General features: G+C 51.5%; 5 protein-coding genes across 5 annotated transcripts; 1 reads left to right on the forward strand and 4 right to left on the reverse strand.

Annotated features, from left to right (window-relative positions):
* Nucleotides 1–23: 23 nt before the first annotated feature.
* Nucleotides 24–1,844, reverse strand: MIND_01079000 (uncharacterized protein; the record flags this gene model as incomplete). The annotated part of the gene is made up of 4 exons (XM_037367363.1): nucleotides 24–761; nucleotides 809–1,573; nucleotides 1,620–1,750; nucleotides 1,802–1,844. The coding sequence occupies 4 exons, from the start codon at nucleotides 1,842–1,844 to the stop codon at nucleotides 24–26; spliced, it is 1,677 nt and encodes a 558-aa protein (XP_037216757.1).
* A 71-nt stretch (nucleotides 1,845–1,915) lies between these two features.
* MIND_01079100 (uncharacterized protein) lies at nucleotides 1,916–5,141 on the reverse strand (the record flags this gene model as incomplete). The annotated part of the gene is made up of 15 exons (XM_037367364.1): nucleotides 1,916–2,342; nucleotides 2,390–2,489; nucleotides 2,539–2,612; nucleotides 2,660–2,784; nucleotides 2,840–3,063; nucleotides 3,115–3,490; nucleotides 3,541–3,626; nucleotides 3,680–3,754; nucleotides 3,805–3,904; nucleotides 3,957–4,063; nucleotides 4,309–4,467; nucleotides 4,520–4,739; nucleotides 4,790–4,824; nucleotides 4,877–4,996; nucleotides 5,042–5,141. The coding sequence occupies 15 exons, from the start codon at nucleotides 5,139–5,141 to the stop codon at nucleotides 1,916–1,918; spliced, it is 2,328 nt and encodes a 775-aa protein (XP_037216758.1).
* Nucleotides 5,142–5,595: 454 nt separating this feature from the next.
* On the forward strand, nucleotides 5,596–6,763 carry MIND_01079200 (uncharacterized protein; the record flags this gene model as incomplete). Its single annotated transcript, XM_037367365.1, has 6 exons — nucleotides 5,596–5,662; nucleotides 5,710–5,810; nucleotides 5,859–5,880; nucleotides 5,932–6,032; nucleotides 6,089–6,224; nucleotides 6,279–6,763. The coding sequence occupies 6 exons, from the start codon at nucleotides 5,596–5,598 to the stop codon at nucleotides 6,761–6,763; spliced, it is 912 nt and encodes a 303-aa protein (XP_037216759.1).
* A 528-nt stretch (nucleotides 6,764–7,291) lies between these two features.
* On the reverse strand, nucleotides 7,292–9,730 carry MIND_01079300 (WD-domain-containing protein; the record flags this gene model as incomplete). Its single annotated transcript, XM_037367366.1, has 11 exons — nucleotides 7,292–7,554; nucleotides 7,609–7,738; nucleotides 7,795–7,876; nucleotides 7,924–8,143; nucleotides 8,189–8,318; nucleotides 8,370–8,516; nucleotides 8,563–8,816; nucleotides 8,868–8,991; nucleotides 9,038–9,178; nucleotides 9,227–9,383; nucleotides 9,435–9,730. The coding sequence occupies 11 exons, from the start codon at nucleotides 9,728–9,730 to the stop codon at nucleotides 7,292–7,294; spliced, it is 1,944 nt and encodes a 647-aa protein (XP_037216760.1).
* A 5,048-nt stretch (nucleotides 9,731–14,778) lies between these two features.
* On the reverse strand, nucleotides 14,779–15,236 carry MIND_01079400 (uncharacterized protein; the record flags this gene model as incomplete). The annotated part of the gene is made up of 2 exons (XM_037367367.1): nucleotides 14,779–15,117; nucleotides 15,159–15,236. The coding sequence occupies 2 exons, from the start codon at nucleotides 15,234–15,236 to the stop codon at nucleotides 14,779–14,781; spliced, it is 417 nt and encodes a 138-aa protein (XP_037216761.1).
* Between the last annotated feature and the right edge of the window lie 15 nt (nucleotides 15,237–15,251).

Below are 15,251 nucleotides of genomic sequence, written 5' to 3' on the forward strand. Positions count from 1 at the left end.
ACATCATGCTTTATACAAGCTATTTATGTACTCTCAGAGTTGTTCCTCCCCGCCAGGAACCGTGACACTTTGGCAGGTTTATCAGAAGCACGTACAATCGCCGGTGGCTGCTGCGGGCGTCGGCTTTGCACCGGTGTTTTCTCTGGCACCGTCGACGACATGACCGGTGTTGGGCCGCTCTGTTGTTGCGGACCTGAAGGAAAGGACGGAGATTCAACAATCATGGAAGAAAAGCCGGTTGTAGGCCTCTCGATAACGGACGACATCACGCCCGAAGAGCTTGGAATCGGTGGAGGCGTATTAGCAAGTTTTGGAGAGGATCTCGTCATTTCTGATGGAGGTGTGGGTGTTGGGGCAGGTGAAGGAGCGTGGCCTCCGCGAGAGAGTTTGAATTTAGATGCTGGTGGTTTCCTGGCAGATGGCGGTGGACCCGCAGGAGGGCCACTTGCCGATTGTGCTATTGGAGCATGGATCCCGTCGGGCCCGGCATTGAACACTTCTCCCTTCTGCAAAAGCTCGATAATTTCCTGAGCTACCGCTTCATCGTCTTCACTTCCGCTTTCCCCAGCCTCCCCACCCACTAACCGATCGTTATCGTCAAGTTTACCGAGACGGATAGCATGTTGAAGGGTACGAGCTTTCACCTCTGGGAGAACATCGGCAGTTGCTGGAGTGGCTGCATGATATGCCGTTGCAAGACGATTAGCTTGGAAGTGAGACAGCGCAGATTTTCGGGCAGGCTGAGTTGAAGAATCCTCTGCCTATATGGTCTGAGAGACAAGAAACCGATTGAGTAGAGTGCACCAACCGTTATATATGGATCCATTGTCTCAGCAGATGTTTTTTTCATGGCTTGGGCTGCTGCCTCGGTCATTTTCGCTCGCTTTGCGTGATACTCTAGCGCAACCTCCCGCTGGTGGTTAGCAAATTCCAAGTCAACTTCGTCGGCCAATTCATCGTCAGACGCCAGACTACCTTCTTCGTTTGATTCGTCGTCAGAGTCTGGAGGGTCGGATGCTTCGTCAGAATCGGGAGGCTGTTGCGATGGCTGGCTGGGGAATCTTTCAACAACATTGACCTGCATAGGAAGCGTGCTGTCCTGAGTGTTGGGCCGCGAACGACCAAGCACAACGCCACCGTTTTTCTGTACCGGTGGAGCTACCTCAGCATTCGCCCATTTGACGCTCTTTTGTGAGGTTGGTTTTGTCTCCACTTGCGGTTTAGATGTCGACGGTGCGGGTTTATCCTCCTTCGCCTTTCCAACCAAAGCCTTTCCCATTCGCTTATGCATCTCCTTCATGGCCTTGAAGCCAGCTAACTCTGCTTCATGCTTCTTCCGACGCTGCTCGCGCTCTTCTCGTTCTTGGTCAAGCTCCAACTGTTCTTCTCTCGCGAGTTCGGCCCGCTCCTCCTCTTCCAACAAGTCCAGAATACGATCACGTTCGCGTCGGCGACGCTCAGCTTCCCATGGCTGAAGCGACAACGGGGCTGGTTCAGGTAAAGCAGTTGTCAATCCAACAGAGTCAACTTGTTCAGTTATCTCGATAATCGGCAAACCCTCATCGTTCAAGAGCTGGCAAGAGTGAATGAAAATAAAGGCGAGGTGTAGATATGCGCACCTGGCCATCCTCGTTCCTCTGGCCTCCGTCATCCCCAATAAGTTCCGCTAGTCTTTTGGACAGTTTTGCGACATTTTCCAGGCTCTCTCCTGCTGTTGTGGGATCAAGAGAACGAAGAAGCGCCTGGAGTGCTTGGAGAAGGTCAGCAGAAGGAGGTTATCACCAACAGGAAGGGTGAAGACCTTCCGCGCCGCCATCGTTGAGATTTTGGGCTTTGCTCGTCATGGTTTTTGATCACGAGTATTAGTCAGACATCTCTCTATGAACAGTTACAAGTACACGTCTAATCTACAAGCTCAAATGGTATTATATGAGTTGTGTAACCCGACTGTATGGTCTGAACCATTGATTATGGGGGCGCCAGAGCCCAAGGTAACATCATTGCTACCCCGCTGATGGTTAATGCCATTGACTAGAGCCTTGTTTGCCGGCGGTATGTCGACCATGCCCATTGCTTTGCCACGAGCGTTGTCCTCCCGGAGACTTTCAAGATGACCGAGATAGTCCTCGTCAACACCGCCTGTCACGTAGTCTCCAGTGAACACTGAGCAGTCCAGAGTTGTAATGTCCCGGTTGAACTGTCGAACTGACTCAATGAGGTCAGGTAAAGACTGGAAAATGACAAGGTCTGCGCCGATGGTTGCCGCTATCGATTTCGTGTCACGTCCAAAGGCGACAAGTTCCCTTCGTGAAGGCATGTCGATGCCATAGACATTGGGATAACTGGATTATAGTTGAGTTTTTAAAATGCTTATGAATGAGCGGCATACCGGATTGGAGGCGCACAACTGGCCACGATGACCTTTTTGGCACCAACATCCTTGGCCATCTGGATGATCTCTTTCGAAGTGGTACCGCGAACGATTGAGTCTAGAACTCGGTCGGAAGGCATGCATTTGGAGAGAAAAATAACCCTTACCATCGACGATCAGCACATTTTTGCCAACAAACTCCAACGCCATGGCGTTTAGTTTGCGACGAACATTTTTCTTCCTAAGAATCATGATCATCTAACAGTCAGGATTTCAACCAGAACAAACCTCATTTCTTGGCCTGGCATGATGAACGTCCGGCCAACATAACGATTCTTGATGAAGCCTTCTCGATAAGGCAGTTGCAACTTCTGCGCCAAATTCAGCGCGGCGACTCGCGAAGTGTCTGGAACCTGGATCCACGAGGTTAAGATTAAAAGGGGCCGAGTTCACACGAAATAAGCGTACGGGAATGACCACGTCCACAGTGAGATTGTTCTCAGCAAGCACACGTTGTACTTGGTCAGCAAGCGCGTCTCCCATGGCCATCCGGCTACGATACACGCTGATTCCGTCTAATACCGAGTCTGGACGCGCAAAGTATACGTATTCAAACATATCTGGGGCAAATGTCGCAGGTGGGGCGACCTGCCGTCGGCTTACCCCATTTCGAGTAATGATGATAGCCTCGCCTACACAATATTAGTGGGCCATAGGTACAAAGGGGTAAGAAGAAAACGAACCAGGCTTCACGTCTCTCCATTCAGAGAAGCCACCAGCATCTGCAACCACGCTTTCGCTGGCGAACAGATAATCATGACCGTTTCCTGACTTGCGAAGTGCCATTCCGACAGGTCGAATACCATTTGGATCCCGGAAAGCCATGATTCCGAAGCCGGCGAGCATGGCGACACAGGCATATGCGCCCTTGACTTGTTGCATCATACCTCCCAGCGCGGTGAATATGTCCTCTTCGTTGATGCGGAATTTGCCCGTTTGTTGAAGATTGTTAGCAAATATGTTAAGCAACAGTTCAGAATCAGAGGACGTGTTGATATGGCGATGGGCGACGGCATCCATATACTGCAACAGGGAGCTAGTGTTTATGAGGTTGCCGTTCTGAGAGCTCGATTGGAATCGGTGAAACACAAGAGGGATGGATTACTCGCATGGGCGAAGACGATGCCATAGGGCGAGTTGACATAGAATGGCTGGGCTTCGGCGTTGTTGAAGCTACCCGCAGTTGGATACCTGGCTGCATAACATAGCTGGGTCAGTAGACCAAGCAACACAGGACAAAGAACACACTATGACCAACACCCATTCCCCCAATCAATCGGGAGATTGAGGCGCTATCGAATACGTCGCGGACCATCCCATTCGCTTTGCATTGATAGAAACGTCCTTTTGGGCCGCAGGTGACGATACCACACGCATCCTGGCCTCGATGCTGGAGAAGGGAAAGGCCCTCACAGATTTCAGGAGCGGCATCGATGGAGGAATCGTGAAGAAGAAGGCCAAGAATTCCGCACACTAGAAACGCATCTCAGCAAATCTTCTGCAAAAGGCACAACCGGGACCTTACTTTTAGCAATGTGGGCGAGTGTGGAGCTGCATTTTTTCGCCCACGTGCGTCACAGTCCTGATTTGGCAGAGTCATCGGCCCGCCTCCTCCGATTGTGGGTCCAGATGCTAGCGGATACTCAGCTCTTGGCTGTTTGCAGACGGCGGGAACAGGCGGTAACAAGGGGCCCTGGTGCAAGTCAACCAGGAACAAAACTTTTACGGTAAAATGGCCAATAAAAATCAATAGAATCTACTATTTAGTACACGTATAAGACGCTGGTCTTCTGTGAGAGGCATTACACCATATTCTTGGTCATTCTGATCTAGCTCAGGAAACATAGAAGGTAAAGTGGGCCTTGGCAGGTCCGTACGAGTCCGACGAGAAAGAGGTCGAGCCACAGTCGGCTCCTCATCGAGGCTATCGCGCGCTTTGCCGGTCCGATAAAGCCCGTTTGGGACGATGATACTTCGAAGGCAAATGTCTTGATCGACGGTTGGGATTAGAGGAAGATCTTGGTGAATAAAGTAGGCTGCAAACACACTTAATCGGCATTTTCATCTAAACCGAGCAGGGAAGCCTACCAACGATATGCCATTTGCGCGGCAGGGTATTCGGTCGAACAACAACCCACGCGGAGTAGGCCTGTTTGACGAGACCACGGTGGATATTCGCACTCCGCTCTTGGTGAGATACTGCAGAGGAGGAGGCTACTCCACGAGTTGGCCCATTGACGAATCGGAATGTTTGAAAACTAGAAGGCTCTGGCTCATCGCCAAGCTTCTCGTCATAAAAGAGGTACGGCTATCGGGAGGGTGAGTCCATTTTCGAAGGTTTATTAGCAACTTCCACACCTCTCGCATTCTAGATTGCGACCAGAGACGTCCATCTAGCCTGTGATAAGCCAAAAAGACCAAAGGAGAAGTCAAGACAGTGTTCACCTGTCCAACGTTTGAGACCAGATGCATTCTCCGACTCTTCCCAAACAAAGACAGCGCCAGATCGGATAAGAACGCTTTTTTCTTTCTCGTCGAGGCGCCGAGTAATCGGGCGAAGGAAGCCTACAATAGTGAGTAGGTTAACAGATAATCCAAGCCTTGAACTACCTTGTCTGACTGCCTCAAATACAACATGAGCATCATGGGCGTTGCGAACATGGAGTCGAGGGTGGGTGGCTTGTTGCATATCAGCCGATGGGTCGCGCATTTCCAGTGTGTAAAGAGACTACCTCCTGTGCCCCGTTAAATAGGTATGCCCAAAGCCTGAGACGTGGGAGGTGCCGGTGGTAGGGCCGACAAGAAAGTTGTCGGGTCTCGATCTCTTGAGGTTGAACGGGCGGGCGAACGAGTTCCCATAGCTTACGAGGCAGTCAAAATGGGCTGACATGTGTGGCAAAACCAGCGTTTGCTCCGCCTTGGGTGCAATCCAAGGGTTTGGATTGCCGTCATGGGTAGTACCAAGGTATTGGGTTGAGAATTGCCTTCAAAGTACTTGAAAGTTCACATCCCAGCCACGTTTTTTCGCGGAGCCGTCCCCTGGTTCCTAGCGGGTTTTAACGCCATTCAACGACGAGCGGCGGACTCCGACGGAGGCAAGCAGAGTATACTGATCCGGCTTGTGACACCGCTTTCTCTCTCAACGACCACCACCTCTTCACGCCATGCATGAAAGAAGAATTCCGACGCTAGTTTCGCTCTGTCAACGAGTCGCTGCAGTCCATGTAGACTGTAAAGTGTCTATTTTACAGCATAACATGGCCTGATATCCCTTTCAGGCATTAGCAGCTTGGGAGACGAACTCCGTTATGACCTCGTTAAGCCCATTCTCGAGCGGTGTACCGTCGACCAACTTCTCAGGCTGGAGCAAGCCTCTCCGGTGCGTCAGGCCTGCCGCAGTGAAAGCCGAGATTGACATGTCTTCCAGCATCTTGAGCGAGATACACCGGGTATGGGACTCATTCGTTTGCCCGAATCATCTCACCAACAAAATTACTCAGGCATCTGGAAGCAGTTGTGTTTTAAGTCTTACCCTGCGGCTGCTGATCGTTACAATTCGGGTGAACTACCTGAACCCGACTCCTGGCGAGACAAATACTTTGTTAGTCCACCCTTGATGCTCATCTGCGGACATCATTGTCAACTTTTCCCATCCAGGCTCTCGTGGAGGAGGAGGAACGTCGGATAGAAGAAATCGGAAACAAACTACGGCGGCAGCGTCAAGAAGCGGACGAACGAAGGAAGGAGCAAGAAATTAAATATACCACCCAGGTCCCGACGGCCAAACGGAAATGTCAGTGGCACTCGTTGTTCTATTTCCCCTCCTCGAGTCTAAAATCTTTGGCAGGGGGCGTTGCCGCTCCTCCGAAGACGCTATTTCAGAAGACTAGGTCGGAGGCCTCACGCTTGCAGAAGAATATCTATCGCAAACCCATGCTACCATCTATGCCAAATGGCGGGAAAAGCTACCGAGTACTACCGCCGAACAACTCCGCCCTCCTGCCCACTTCCCAAACGAGTGGGAGTTCGAGTCGTGTTACTGTCACCACCGTTGTTCACAAAGTCCCTACCTCCACTGCCAAGCCGATCAGCAAATCCATCGCGTCGGGCTCAAACTCGTCGGCCATATCTGGACTCCACAACACCGCTCCTTCAACTTCTACCCTCAAACCGCCACCGAGCATCTCACCAGAGAAACGTGACGAACCTCCGCGTAAGAAACAGCGACCAAACCCCACCGAGGCCTCTGGACCATCTCCCCGCAAGCAACGCGACCCTGGCGCCTCATTATTCATGCCTAAACACCGTGCTTATTCGCAACGTGTCAGTTGAGGCAACCGTATTTATTACTCCCTTACTCTCACGATGGCGGTTTTCTCTCTCTGGTATATTTAATGTACTCTACTAGATCTGGCTCTTAGCTTGGGGGTTCATACCGACTAGGCCGCGGCGAGGCGAGGACGGGCATTTTTCTGGTTCCAGCTCTTCGGCCATGGTGTCCGCTGTTTTCTTGCCTGCCACTGCTGCTCTGAAGATGTACTTGTTGTAGATTATGTCTCGCGGTCGTGGAAGAATCCGCTTATGGAAGCAACAGCGGCTGTCTAGACAACCACTGATAAGGTCTTCAGACGGCAAGTGCTCCTTGATCCCGCAAATTCACTGGGTTCTGTTTCTGTTTCAATGCGTATCTATGCTTAGATTTGTACTTTACGGGGAGAAGTCCTGCCGACGTGTGCGCGTTATGTATTACATTAGGAAGAAATGCGATGGGTTGGTTTGGTTGCGATGTGTAAGGAAGAAAGAGTCGTTAGATGGAGAGCACAAGTAAGGGTGAATGCAACAGTGACGGGGAGAAAGTGGTCATGTTCGTAGTGATGATGAGCCTGAGGCGCCATCTTCCCAATGTTGGCGCGTCTTGCCTTTGCTCTTGGTAGCAAACTGGTTGGGTGGGTCCAAGACATCGGCAGACTCCCAAATGCGGATCGTGTGGTCGTCCGAACAGCTGGCAAACATGCGCTCGTTCCGTGGATTCCATGCGACACAATTGACGCTGCCTTCTCCATGTCCTTCGAGTACCTCTAGCAGAACACCAGTGTCCCGATGCCAGACATAGACGTTGCTGTCTAGTAACGAATTCAGTCTATCGATAGGGCTCACTGATAGAAAAAAAAACATACCTTCACTCCCACTGACGATGAAGTTGCTCTCGAATCCACCAAAGCAGCTTCGAATGATGTCTGTAGACTGCCGTTGGCCCGTGTACCTCCGTATTAAGCGTGCAGTATTGATATCCCAGAGTTGGATGTCCTACATTCAAATGTCATTAACAATATTCGCAATGAAGGTTGCCAATTGTGACTCACATCTGGGGAGCGATTGATCAAAACGTATTGTGAGTTGCGCGATATGCTCAAGCTCGTCAGTTCGCCGTCAAATGGTATGTCTCTGGATGCTGATTAGATTCTCTTTCTTTTGCCCATAAAATGACCCACAATTCAATATGTTTGGTATCGTAGTCAAAGACCAGCATTCGATGTTCATCCTTGGGTGGTGGTGCTGAAGCTGAGGCAGCCGGAGCTTCGCCATCCGGGCGACCGTCGATGGGCGACGGCGCCTTCATCCCAATCACAACGAAACGGGAGCAATCCGGCGTTAATACCATGCTCGCTACCCGTATCGGTGCCTCAGACCACTCTTGTGGGTTTGAACCATCTGGAGACTAAGTCCATGTGAGTAGGGTTGAACGACGGAACGAACAGGGGAGACATGCCCAAAAGTAGATCTTGAAGTCCATTCCGGCAGAGAAAAACCCGGATTTGTCCGGGAGCCACACCAAGGAGGTTACCGGTTCAGTATGCTTCATAAGTGTTCGCACGCAGACCCCGGTCTTTGATAAAGCATAAGCTTGGTAAGTCTTTATGGAACAAGTTGGACACACCTCTGTGTTCCACATCTTTATATGGTGCTCCGTACCAGCAAGAAGGATTGAATCATCCAGCGACCATGCCATGCAGATAACAGGGTACTGGTGAAGCAATGCGTGCCGCTTCTCCCACTCTCTTACTGATGTCGTCTCGGTCTCCGGCTACTCTACTATTGAAATGCTGTCACCAATGAGGACCGGAACACACCTTTAGGCCCCATATGATAACCAGCTTATCGTTACTGGAACTTGCAAGCAAGTTTCCGTCCCGACTCCATTCAAGCATCCAGACCTGGTCCGTATGGACTTCCAATATGGTTGTTGTTATGCGGGGGGAAAGCAGTTTTATCGCATTGGTGGTCGGAGAAGAGAGTAAACCCTGTTGGGGTACTTGGTATATTGTGATATACGCATTGGTGACGCTGAAAAGCATCCGCTTGATGGAGGAGTGTCGAAAATCGCCTTGGGGGTACCATTATGGACGGGTGAATATATCCTGCCAACGGTGAGCACTCGTAACCAGGTTGGAGGACACACACGATGTAGATTCTCCAACAATATTCGTCTCGAGCTGCCTGCCGCGCCATCCCATTGCGCCCTTTCCCGTAGTTCTGATGCTTTGGCGCACATTATCAGACTAGAAGGCCGTCAGTGGTCTGAAGAATCTTGCAACAAGCAACGACGCGCCTGGATAGTAGATGGAGTTGCTCGGTCTCGACTCCGAGTGGCGCTATCTCATTACGGAGCACATGGACAGCGTCTGTCATCTTCTGGGCCTCCAACAACTCCAGGTATTTCTGTTGGTTGATGAGGAACTTGGCATCCTAAGCCGGCTTGGTTATCAAACAAGAGTCCGCGGGAAGACCACGCACGGGTAGATGTTCGGGGTCCTGCAAACCAACGCCCAACGCAATGAGTGCATTCTCCGCTTTAGACCACAAGCCATCGTTGATGTAACGTCTGAATTCGGCGACTTCTGGTGATTCCATTGAGTAGCCAGACTCGGCTTCGAGAGTCGCGGCGCTTTCGCTAGGGAGAGGTTTGGTCGTTGAAGCGACATGGGGGAGTCAGAGGACGTACTGGTAGCCCACATCCCGTAAACTCTGTATTACTAGCCTCACGAACTCCTCCCTGTCTACATTGGAGTCGTCTGGGTAAAGACTGGTGCCGGGGAGTGCGACACGAGCAATAGAGCGAGCAGCAGCAGACGACTGCTTAGAGTGACCATTTGACTTCTGCGCACCATTACTTGTTGCTCCGTTTGTGAAGCCATTCGCGTGGGCGACGCCGTTTGTGGGGAGAGGGTGGTCGAGGCCGAGAGAGGATGGGCCAGCTACTGTTTGTGGAGGAGTTGCTGGTTGCTCTGGAAAGCGCATTGTTGAAGCTGTTTCGATCGAAACCGTACTAGTAGGACTGGCCAGTCGTTGACGCTTACGAGCCCGCGTAGACTCGGACACTGTAACACGGTCAGTCTTGGCATATACGCCGTTGGTATCTACAATGCAGACTTGCCAGGCTCGGGGGTGAAGGGAGTTAGGTCAGAGTCGTCTGACCTTCTACGGACAAGTGAAGAAGCCTCAGCCGGTGAAGGGGCCGGCGAATGACTGGGGGACAGCGAATCAATTGTGGCTACGAGTCGGTCAGGGCGATGGTGGATGAAGACAAAGAAGGGTCTGCTCTACATAACAAGTATAACTTGATCCTCGTGCACAGAGAATCCCACCACCACCACCAATGCATCTGCTGGTGTTTGCTTCTATTTAGTCTCGATACGACACGCAGTATTTATTGTGTTATCCTGCAGGCGCGCTACCATCATCACAACGCCTCTGGAACGTGCTATGAGTACCACACACGAGGCACAACTCGGACAGTCACCCGAAATCGATGTAGTGTCAGCCAATGAGCTACGTTTGCTAACCGCAATCAAGTCAGGGTATCATCAAAAAGTCAGGTTTGTTGTGGTATTGCCTGATTGATAAAGCTGCATTCAGCGAGACTGAGACTTGATTTTGCAATCGATTGCACATAAACAACGCAGTTGGTGGTCAGAGTTGACGTATAGAGTCCGGCAGAAAGAGAAGTGTCACACATGTCACACTCACCTGATGCCTCATGTTCAAAAATGCGAGCTGGGTTCTCCTGAGCGGAGCTTCGGACTGCTGGATTCTATCGCTGTCGAACTCCCTTGTGTCGTTTCGTGGAACCCTTATCGAACCATGACAAAGCGCTAACCGATATCGGACGCATGATAGCACCCAGTCATCGATGACCGGCAGAGATCGATCAACGCGGCGTGGCGCTGAGGTATCAGCCGACGGGGTCCGAGCTAACCAGAATTGCCTTATTGGGAACGTGGACGAGTAAAGTTTGGTTGTGTTGTGGTCTGTCACAGGTTACAGTGACGTCGACAGATATAGCTGGCATGGCTGTGCGTTAGGTAGAATCCGGCTTCAGGTTCAAGATAATTTGTCCAGGACCACTAACTACCACGGCACATGGCCTGCATCACATTTCAAATTCTACCTAGAAGTTTCAAGATAGTTAGGACCCCCTTTCAGAAGCATTGATGCGCTGCAAGACATGAAGGAGCTGTGTCGACAATCTACTTGTAGTAAATGAATTTCAAACTAAATTGATGTGGTTTACTCATATTCGAGCTATCTCGATAACGTTCTTCGGTGAGAGCAAATGCAAATGTGCTGGATACTCTTCATCTCATGCTCAGTGGGCCCTACCTCCTATTATTCTCGCCATTGGCCACGGGCTAATGGTCTAGAGGTATGATTCGCCCTTCGGGTTTTCCCGGCCACTGTCGTGGTCAGCGATGGGCGAGGCCCCCGGTTCGATCCCGGGTTAGCCCCGTTTTGGAGTTGTCTCAACCTTTCTTTTGTTCATGGCGCTGACAGAGAAACACAAGCTCTATTCCACAGTATGGCTTTAGCCTTCCGTTAAATACCAATAAAAACATCCACACAATTGTTTCCGACTTGACTGTCTCCTTTGCCTTGTGGACGGTCGTGAACGCCCTCACGATCCTGTTTTGCCAGGCTACGACGCCCGGGAGACAAACACGCGCGCGTCTTTCCAATCTAAACATGTGACCGTATTCGAGTTTGGTTCAGTCCACCTCTATCCATCCGACAAATCATGATCTCCTACACCCTGAGATTCATTCACGCACGGCTATGCAACTTACCGTGCCTGTTGTCCGCGATCCGTTGACCACCGTTGAGTTCGAGACCCAATTCTTACCAGTGTACGACATTACGATGTCTGTGTTTAGTTTTGGGGTTGAAGCTGGGCGTGAAAGGGAACAGACTGCTGGTCCCCGGGATGACCGCGTGCGTGTCAAGCGGTCCCACCACAAGTACTAGTATAGAGACACGGCACCGGCCCCGGGGTAAGACCACAGCAGCGACAGCAGACGCAAGTCCCTCGGCGACAAACACGGGTGTAGCTGGACGCAATCTCCGACGAGACCAGACAGTAATCGCGCAACCCGCAATTATATGTTTCGGTGTCGTATTCAGAGGGGGGGATTGTTGGCACACATAGATTGGGCAGCGAAGGACGTGGTGGTTTTCTGTTGGTCGGTGGTCACTGCATGCCAGTGTCACACATCACTTCCTACTCGACCCCCACCTGAAAACATGTGCGGCTGCCTTCCTGAAGCCAAGGACTACAGCGAACCTCGGTCTTCTGCCGGCCGCATCAACATCAACATCCGCGCTCTACTTAGTGGATGGGCAAACAACACAACACATGATGAACAGCAACTGGACAATGATCCCACATGAAAGCGATGTGCTCTACATTTACATCTGCCAGACGCAAGAACATTGGTCTGGTGTGTGTGCTTGTGGCTTATTCGGGACAACCGCGCAAGAACAACTTCGAAGAGCTACGATTTACTCCACTCACCGACGGCCGCCTTTGGCCACCACGCGCATCCAAGTTCACAGTCCAAAATACCGAAGCCCAGCCGGACACCTAGCAGGCAGGGTACCCGAATCGCCGCAGGTCACGAGAGAGATTGTTTCTCTCGCACCCATCTGATAGCGGGAATACGACATGGTGGGTAACTAACCCGGCAACTGTATCCTCTTCCTCACTAGTCTGTGAACCCCGAAGTTCTTCTTTGACGCTATACTCGACATCACTGACGCGTGTGTTCATTTCACCTCGTCCATCTCCACCGCTTAAATTTCTCCGCGTCGACAAATATTCGCTGACTGAATTACAAAGAAGACACCGACCCATCGCTCGTTTACAAGCCCGCAACTTTCTGCACTGACGGTCTTCAACGCGACCTTGGTCTTTCTTTGGACGTGTTGCCCGCAGGCTATCATCTGTATGCGACCCCACATCAACTTCACCGTGTTCTTCTTGCCTGGATCCCCAAGACAAGTGTGGCTGTTTTCCCGCCAACACATCACCAAGAACAAGCTCTTTGTTTAGACGACAGCGATACTGAATCGCGCGAGTGTCGTGTGGCCACACGACGTGACCATCTCCACCAACACATTCACGAACAAAACACCCGCGTCAGCGGGTCTCCAAATTTAGCCATTTATGGTCGAGGGTGTGATGTCGGCTCGACGGCTCAATGCTCGGCATCACCGTGCGTGTGCCTGCCGTCTGCACCGCAACACGGATTTGTGGCGATAGTGATGCGATCATTCAATTTATGGAGGTGCCTGTTTGCTTGTTCTTGCTTCAAGTTGCCTGTTTATTTACTCATTTCAATTGAAATCATCACGCGCCCACCTTCACATTTTACAGCGGAAAGTCGCCGAATGCCGATTCGCCGGTACTTAATCTCGATGTCGGGGGATAAAAAGCACTGAAACGCCGCTTTCGGGTCTGTGGCGATTCTCGACAATCGAACATGAACTGGGTCTTTACTTGCCTGCTCCGTTTGGCCACCAGGCCGGGATTCAGAAGGCGGAACCAATTCTGCGTTCTATCGGAAGATCGACGGCCGACCCCTCCTTTTCTACTCCTAGCTGTCTGCGTGCCTATTCAAATGGTTATCGTTCCAAGAAGGGAAGAAATCGGTTTCCTTTTTTGTTGATTTCCCGATTCCGAAGGCAAGGGATTTGCTTTCTGGCTGGGACTCGGACCGCCTTCCCGCGAACTCGAGGTGGGCTTTACTCCACTCCAGTGCCATGCCCGCTGCCTAGTTGCCACCGCCACAGGCTAGACTGGCGCCTGCCCGTGCAACACGGCCCCAGTCGGCGTCTTACTCTAATCAGTACGGTTCACGGGGCCGAAACGCCCGACCTCCATTCGACATCTTTTTTTTTTTTTCCTTTTGCGATGCTTACAACGCACGCGCACTGACTACTTAGTAAGCTCCCCGCTGCTGCGCGCACGTTCCGCATTCGTGAAACGTGCCCCCTTAGTCCCCGACCAAGGAAACAGCCTTTTTTTTCGCACCCTGCCGCTCAATAAATCAGCTTTCCTCGTCAATTGCCGCCGTCAACTGAGGCGTCCGACGCACACTAAATAGTGGCTAAACTCTATGGGATGTCGAGACAACAATGTCAACTTTTTTGTGGTTACAGTTACAGTTACAGCTCACATCTAATCGGATCCGGGCGGGACCCACCAACGGGCGATGTCCGCAGCCGACGACGTGCCTTGTTTTACTTGCTTGCTTTTTTTTGCTTGTCCGTAGACTAGGTTAAGGGCGCGCTTAATCACGCCAGCCAAGGGAGTAAGATCGAGAACAGTCGCGATCGTTGGGAGCAAAAAAAAAAAAAACAGATTGCGCCATCGTGCGCGAGCCAAGCCTCCCCCTTGCCCCCCTACTGACGACTTTGTGGGCCCAAAGCACGTTTATACGAATAAGACGGCTGACTGCACGCACGCCTTTCGAATGCGTGAATCAGGAATCCTACCCTCGCAGTCCGTCACACGCGATAGGCGGTACCTTTTCGTTCATCTTCGAATGGACTAGTCCAAGTAACTCCACTTCACATCTCCCAAACCAGACCAGAGGCAAGGCACCGGCCGACACTTCGCACCACCCACGACAGACCGTCAAGTCAAATTTTATTTCGTTTTTCTGCACTACTACTGTTACTCGTAGTCTAATAGTCGCCTACTGCTAGGAACGTGAGATGAGATGGGCGGAAATAATAATGGGTGTGTGTGTATGATGCGCGTTTCTGTGAAGGAGAGCTGAGATGGTGGTGGTATGCGATGCGAATGGTATGGCCCAAGGAGAAATGCGAAGGAGGGGGGGGTGATACAGTTTTGCCTTTTTGATTTACTTCTTCCAGTAGTCGAATGCCAAAGAAAATGCGAATGGAGTGAGGAGTGGACGTGTGTTGTTCGTGTCGAAAAGGAAAAAAAAAACGTTGGCGCAGGCTGCACCTTTTTTTTTTGCTTTTGGGATCGCAAACGAAGGCCAGGCTTATCGTCCAGTCCCATTTCCGCGAATTCCAAACCACTCGTCGACAGCGCCTTTTCGAGCCCTGCCGACAAGACCGCTTCGCCCAAGCCCTAAGCCAGGATGTTCTGGGCTTTGACCAGCACCGTCCAATTCCTCCGCTCGTGCTCGCCCCCGTTGTCGACTGTTGCTGAGGTTTCTGCTGCTGCTGCGGCCTCGCTCGCCAACGATAAGCTTTGGTGATATGCTTAGCCGAAGATGATACGGTGACTGGCCAGATGGGCCAACCATCTTCGCTGGTGGACTGCTGTTCCGACGGACAGCACGACCACGAGCAAGACCACTAAGAAAGTCGGTTACTTTCTCTTCAGAGTCGCGACGTCGCGCAGGGGAAGGGCTGCGACTGTGGCTGCGGGAAGGTGATGGGTGGTCACGAGTGCGGGTGCGAGAATGGGGACGACGACCGCGGGGAGTGTGGGCATGGGCTGCTGTCGCTG

The sequence above is a fragment of the Mycena indigotica genome (genome assembly GCF_014461135.1).
Source record: "Mycena indigotica strain 171206Taipei chromosome Unknown Mind.scaff0009, whole genome shotgun sequence".
NCBI lineage: Eukaryota > Fungi > Basidiomycota > Agaricomycetes > Agaricales > Mycenaceae > Mycena > Mycena indigotica.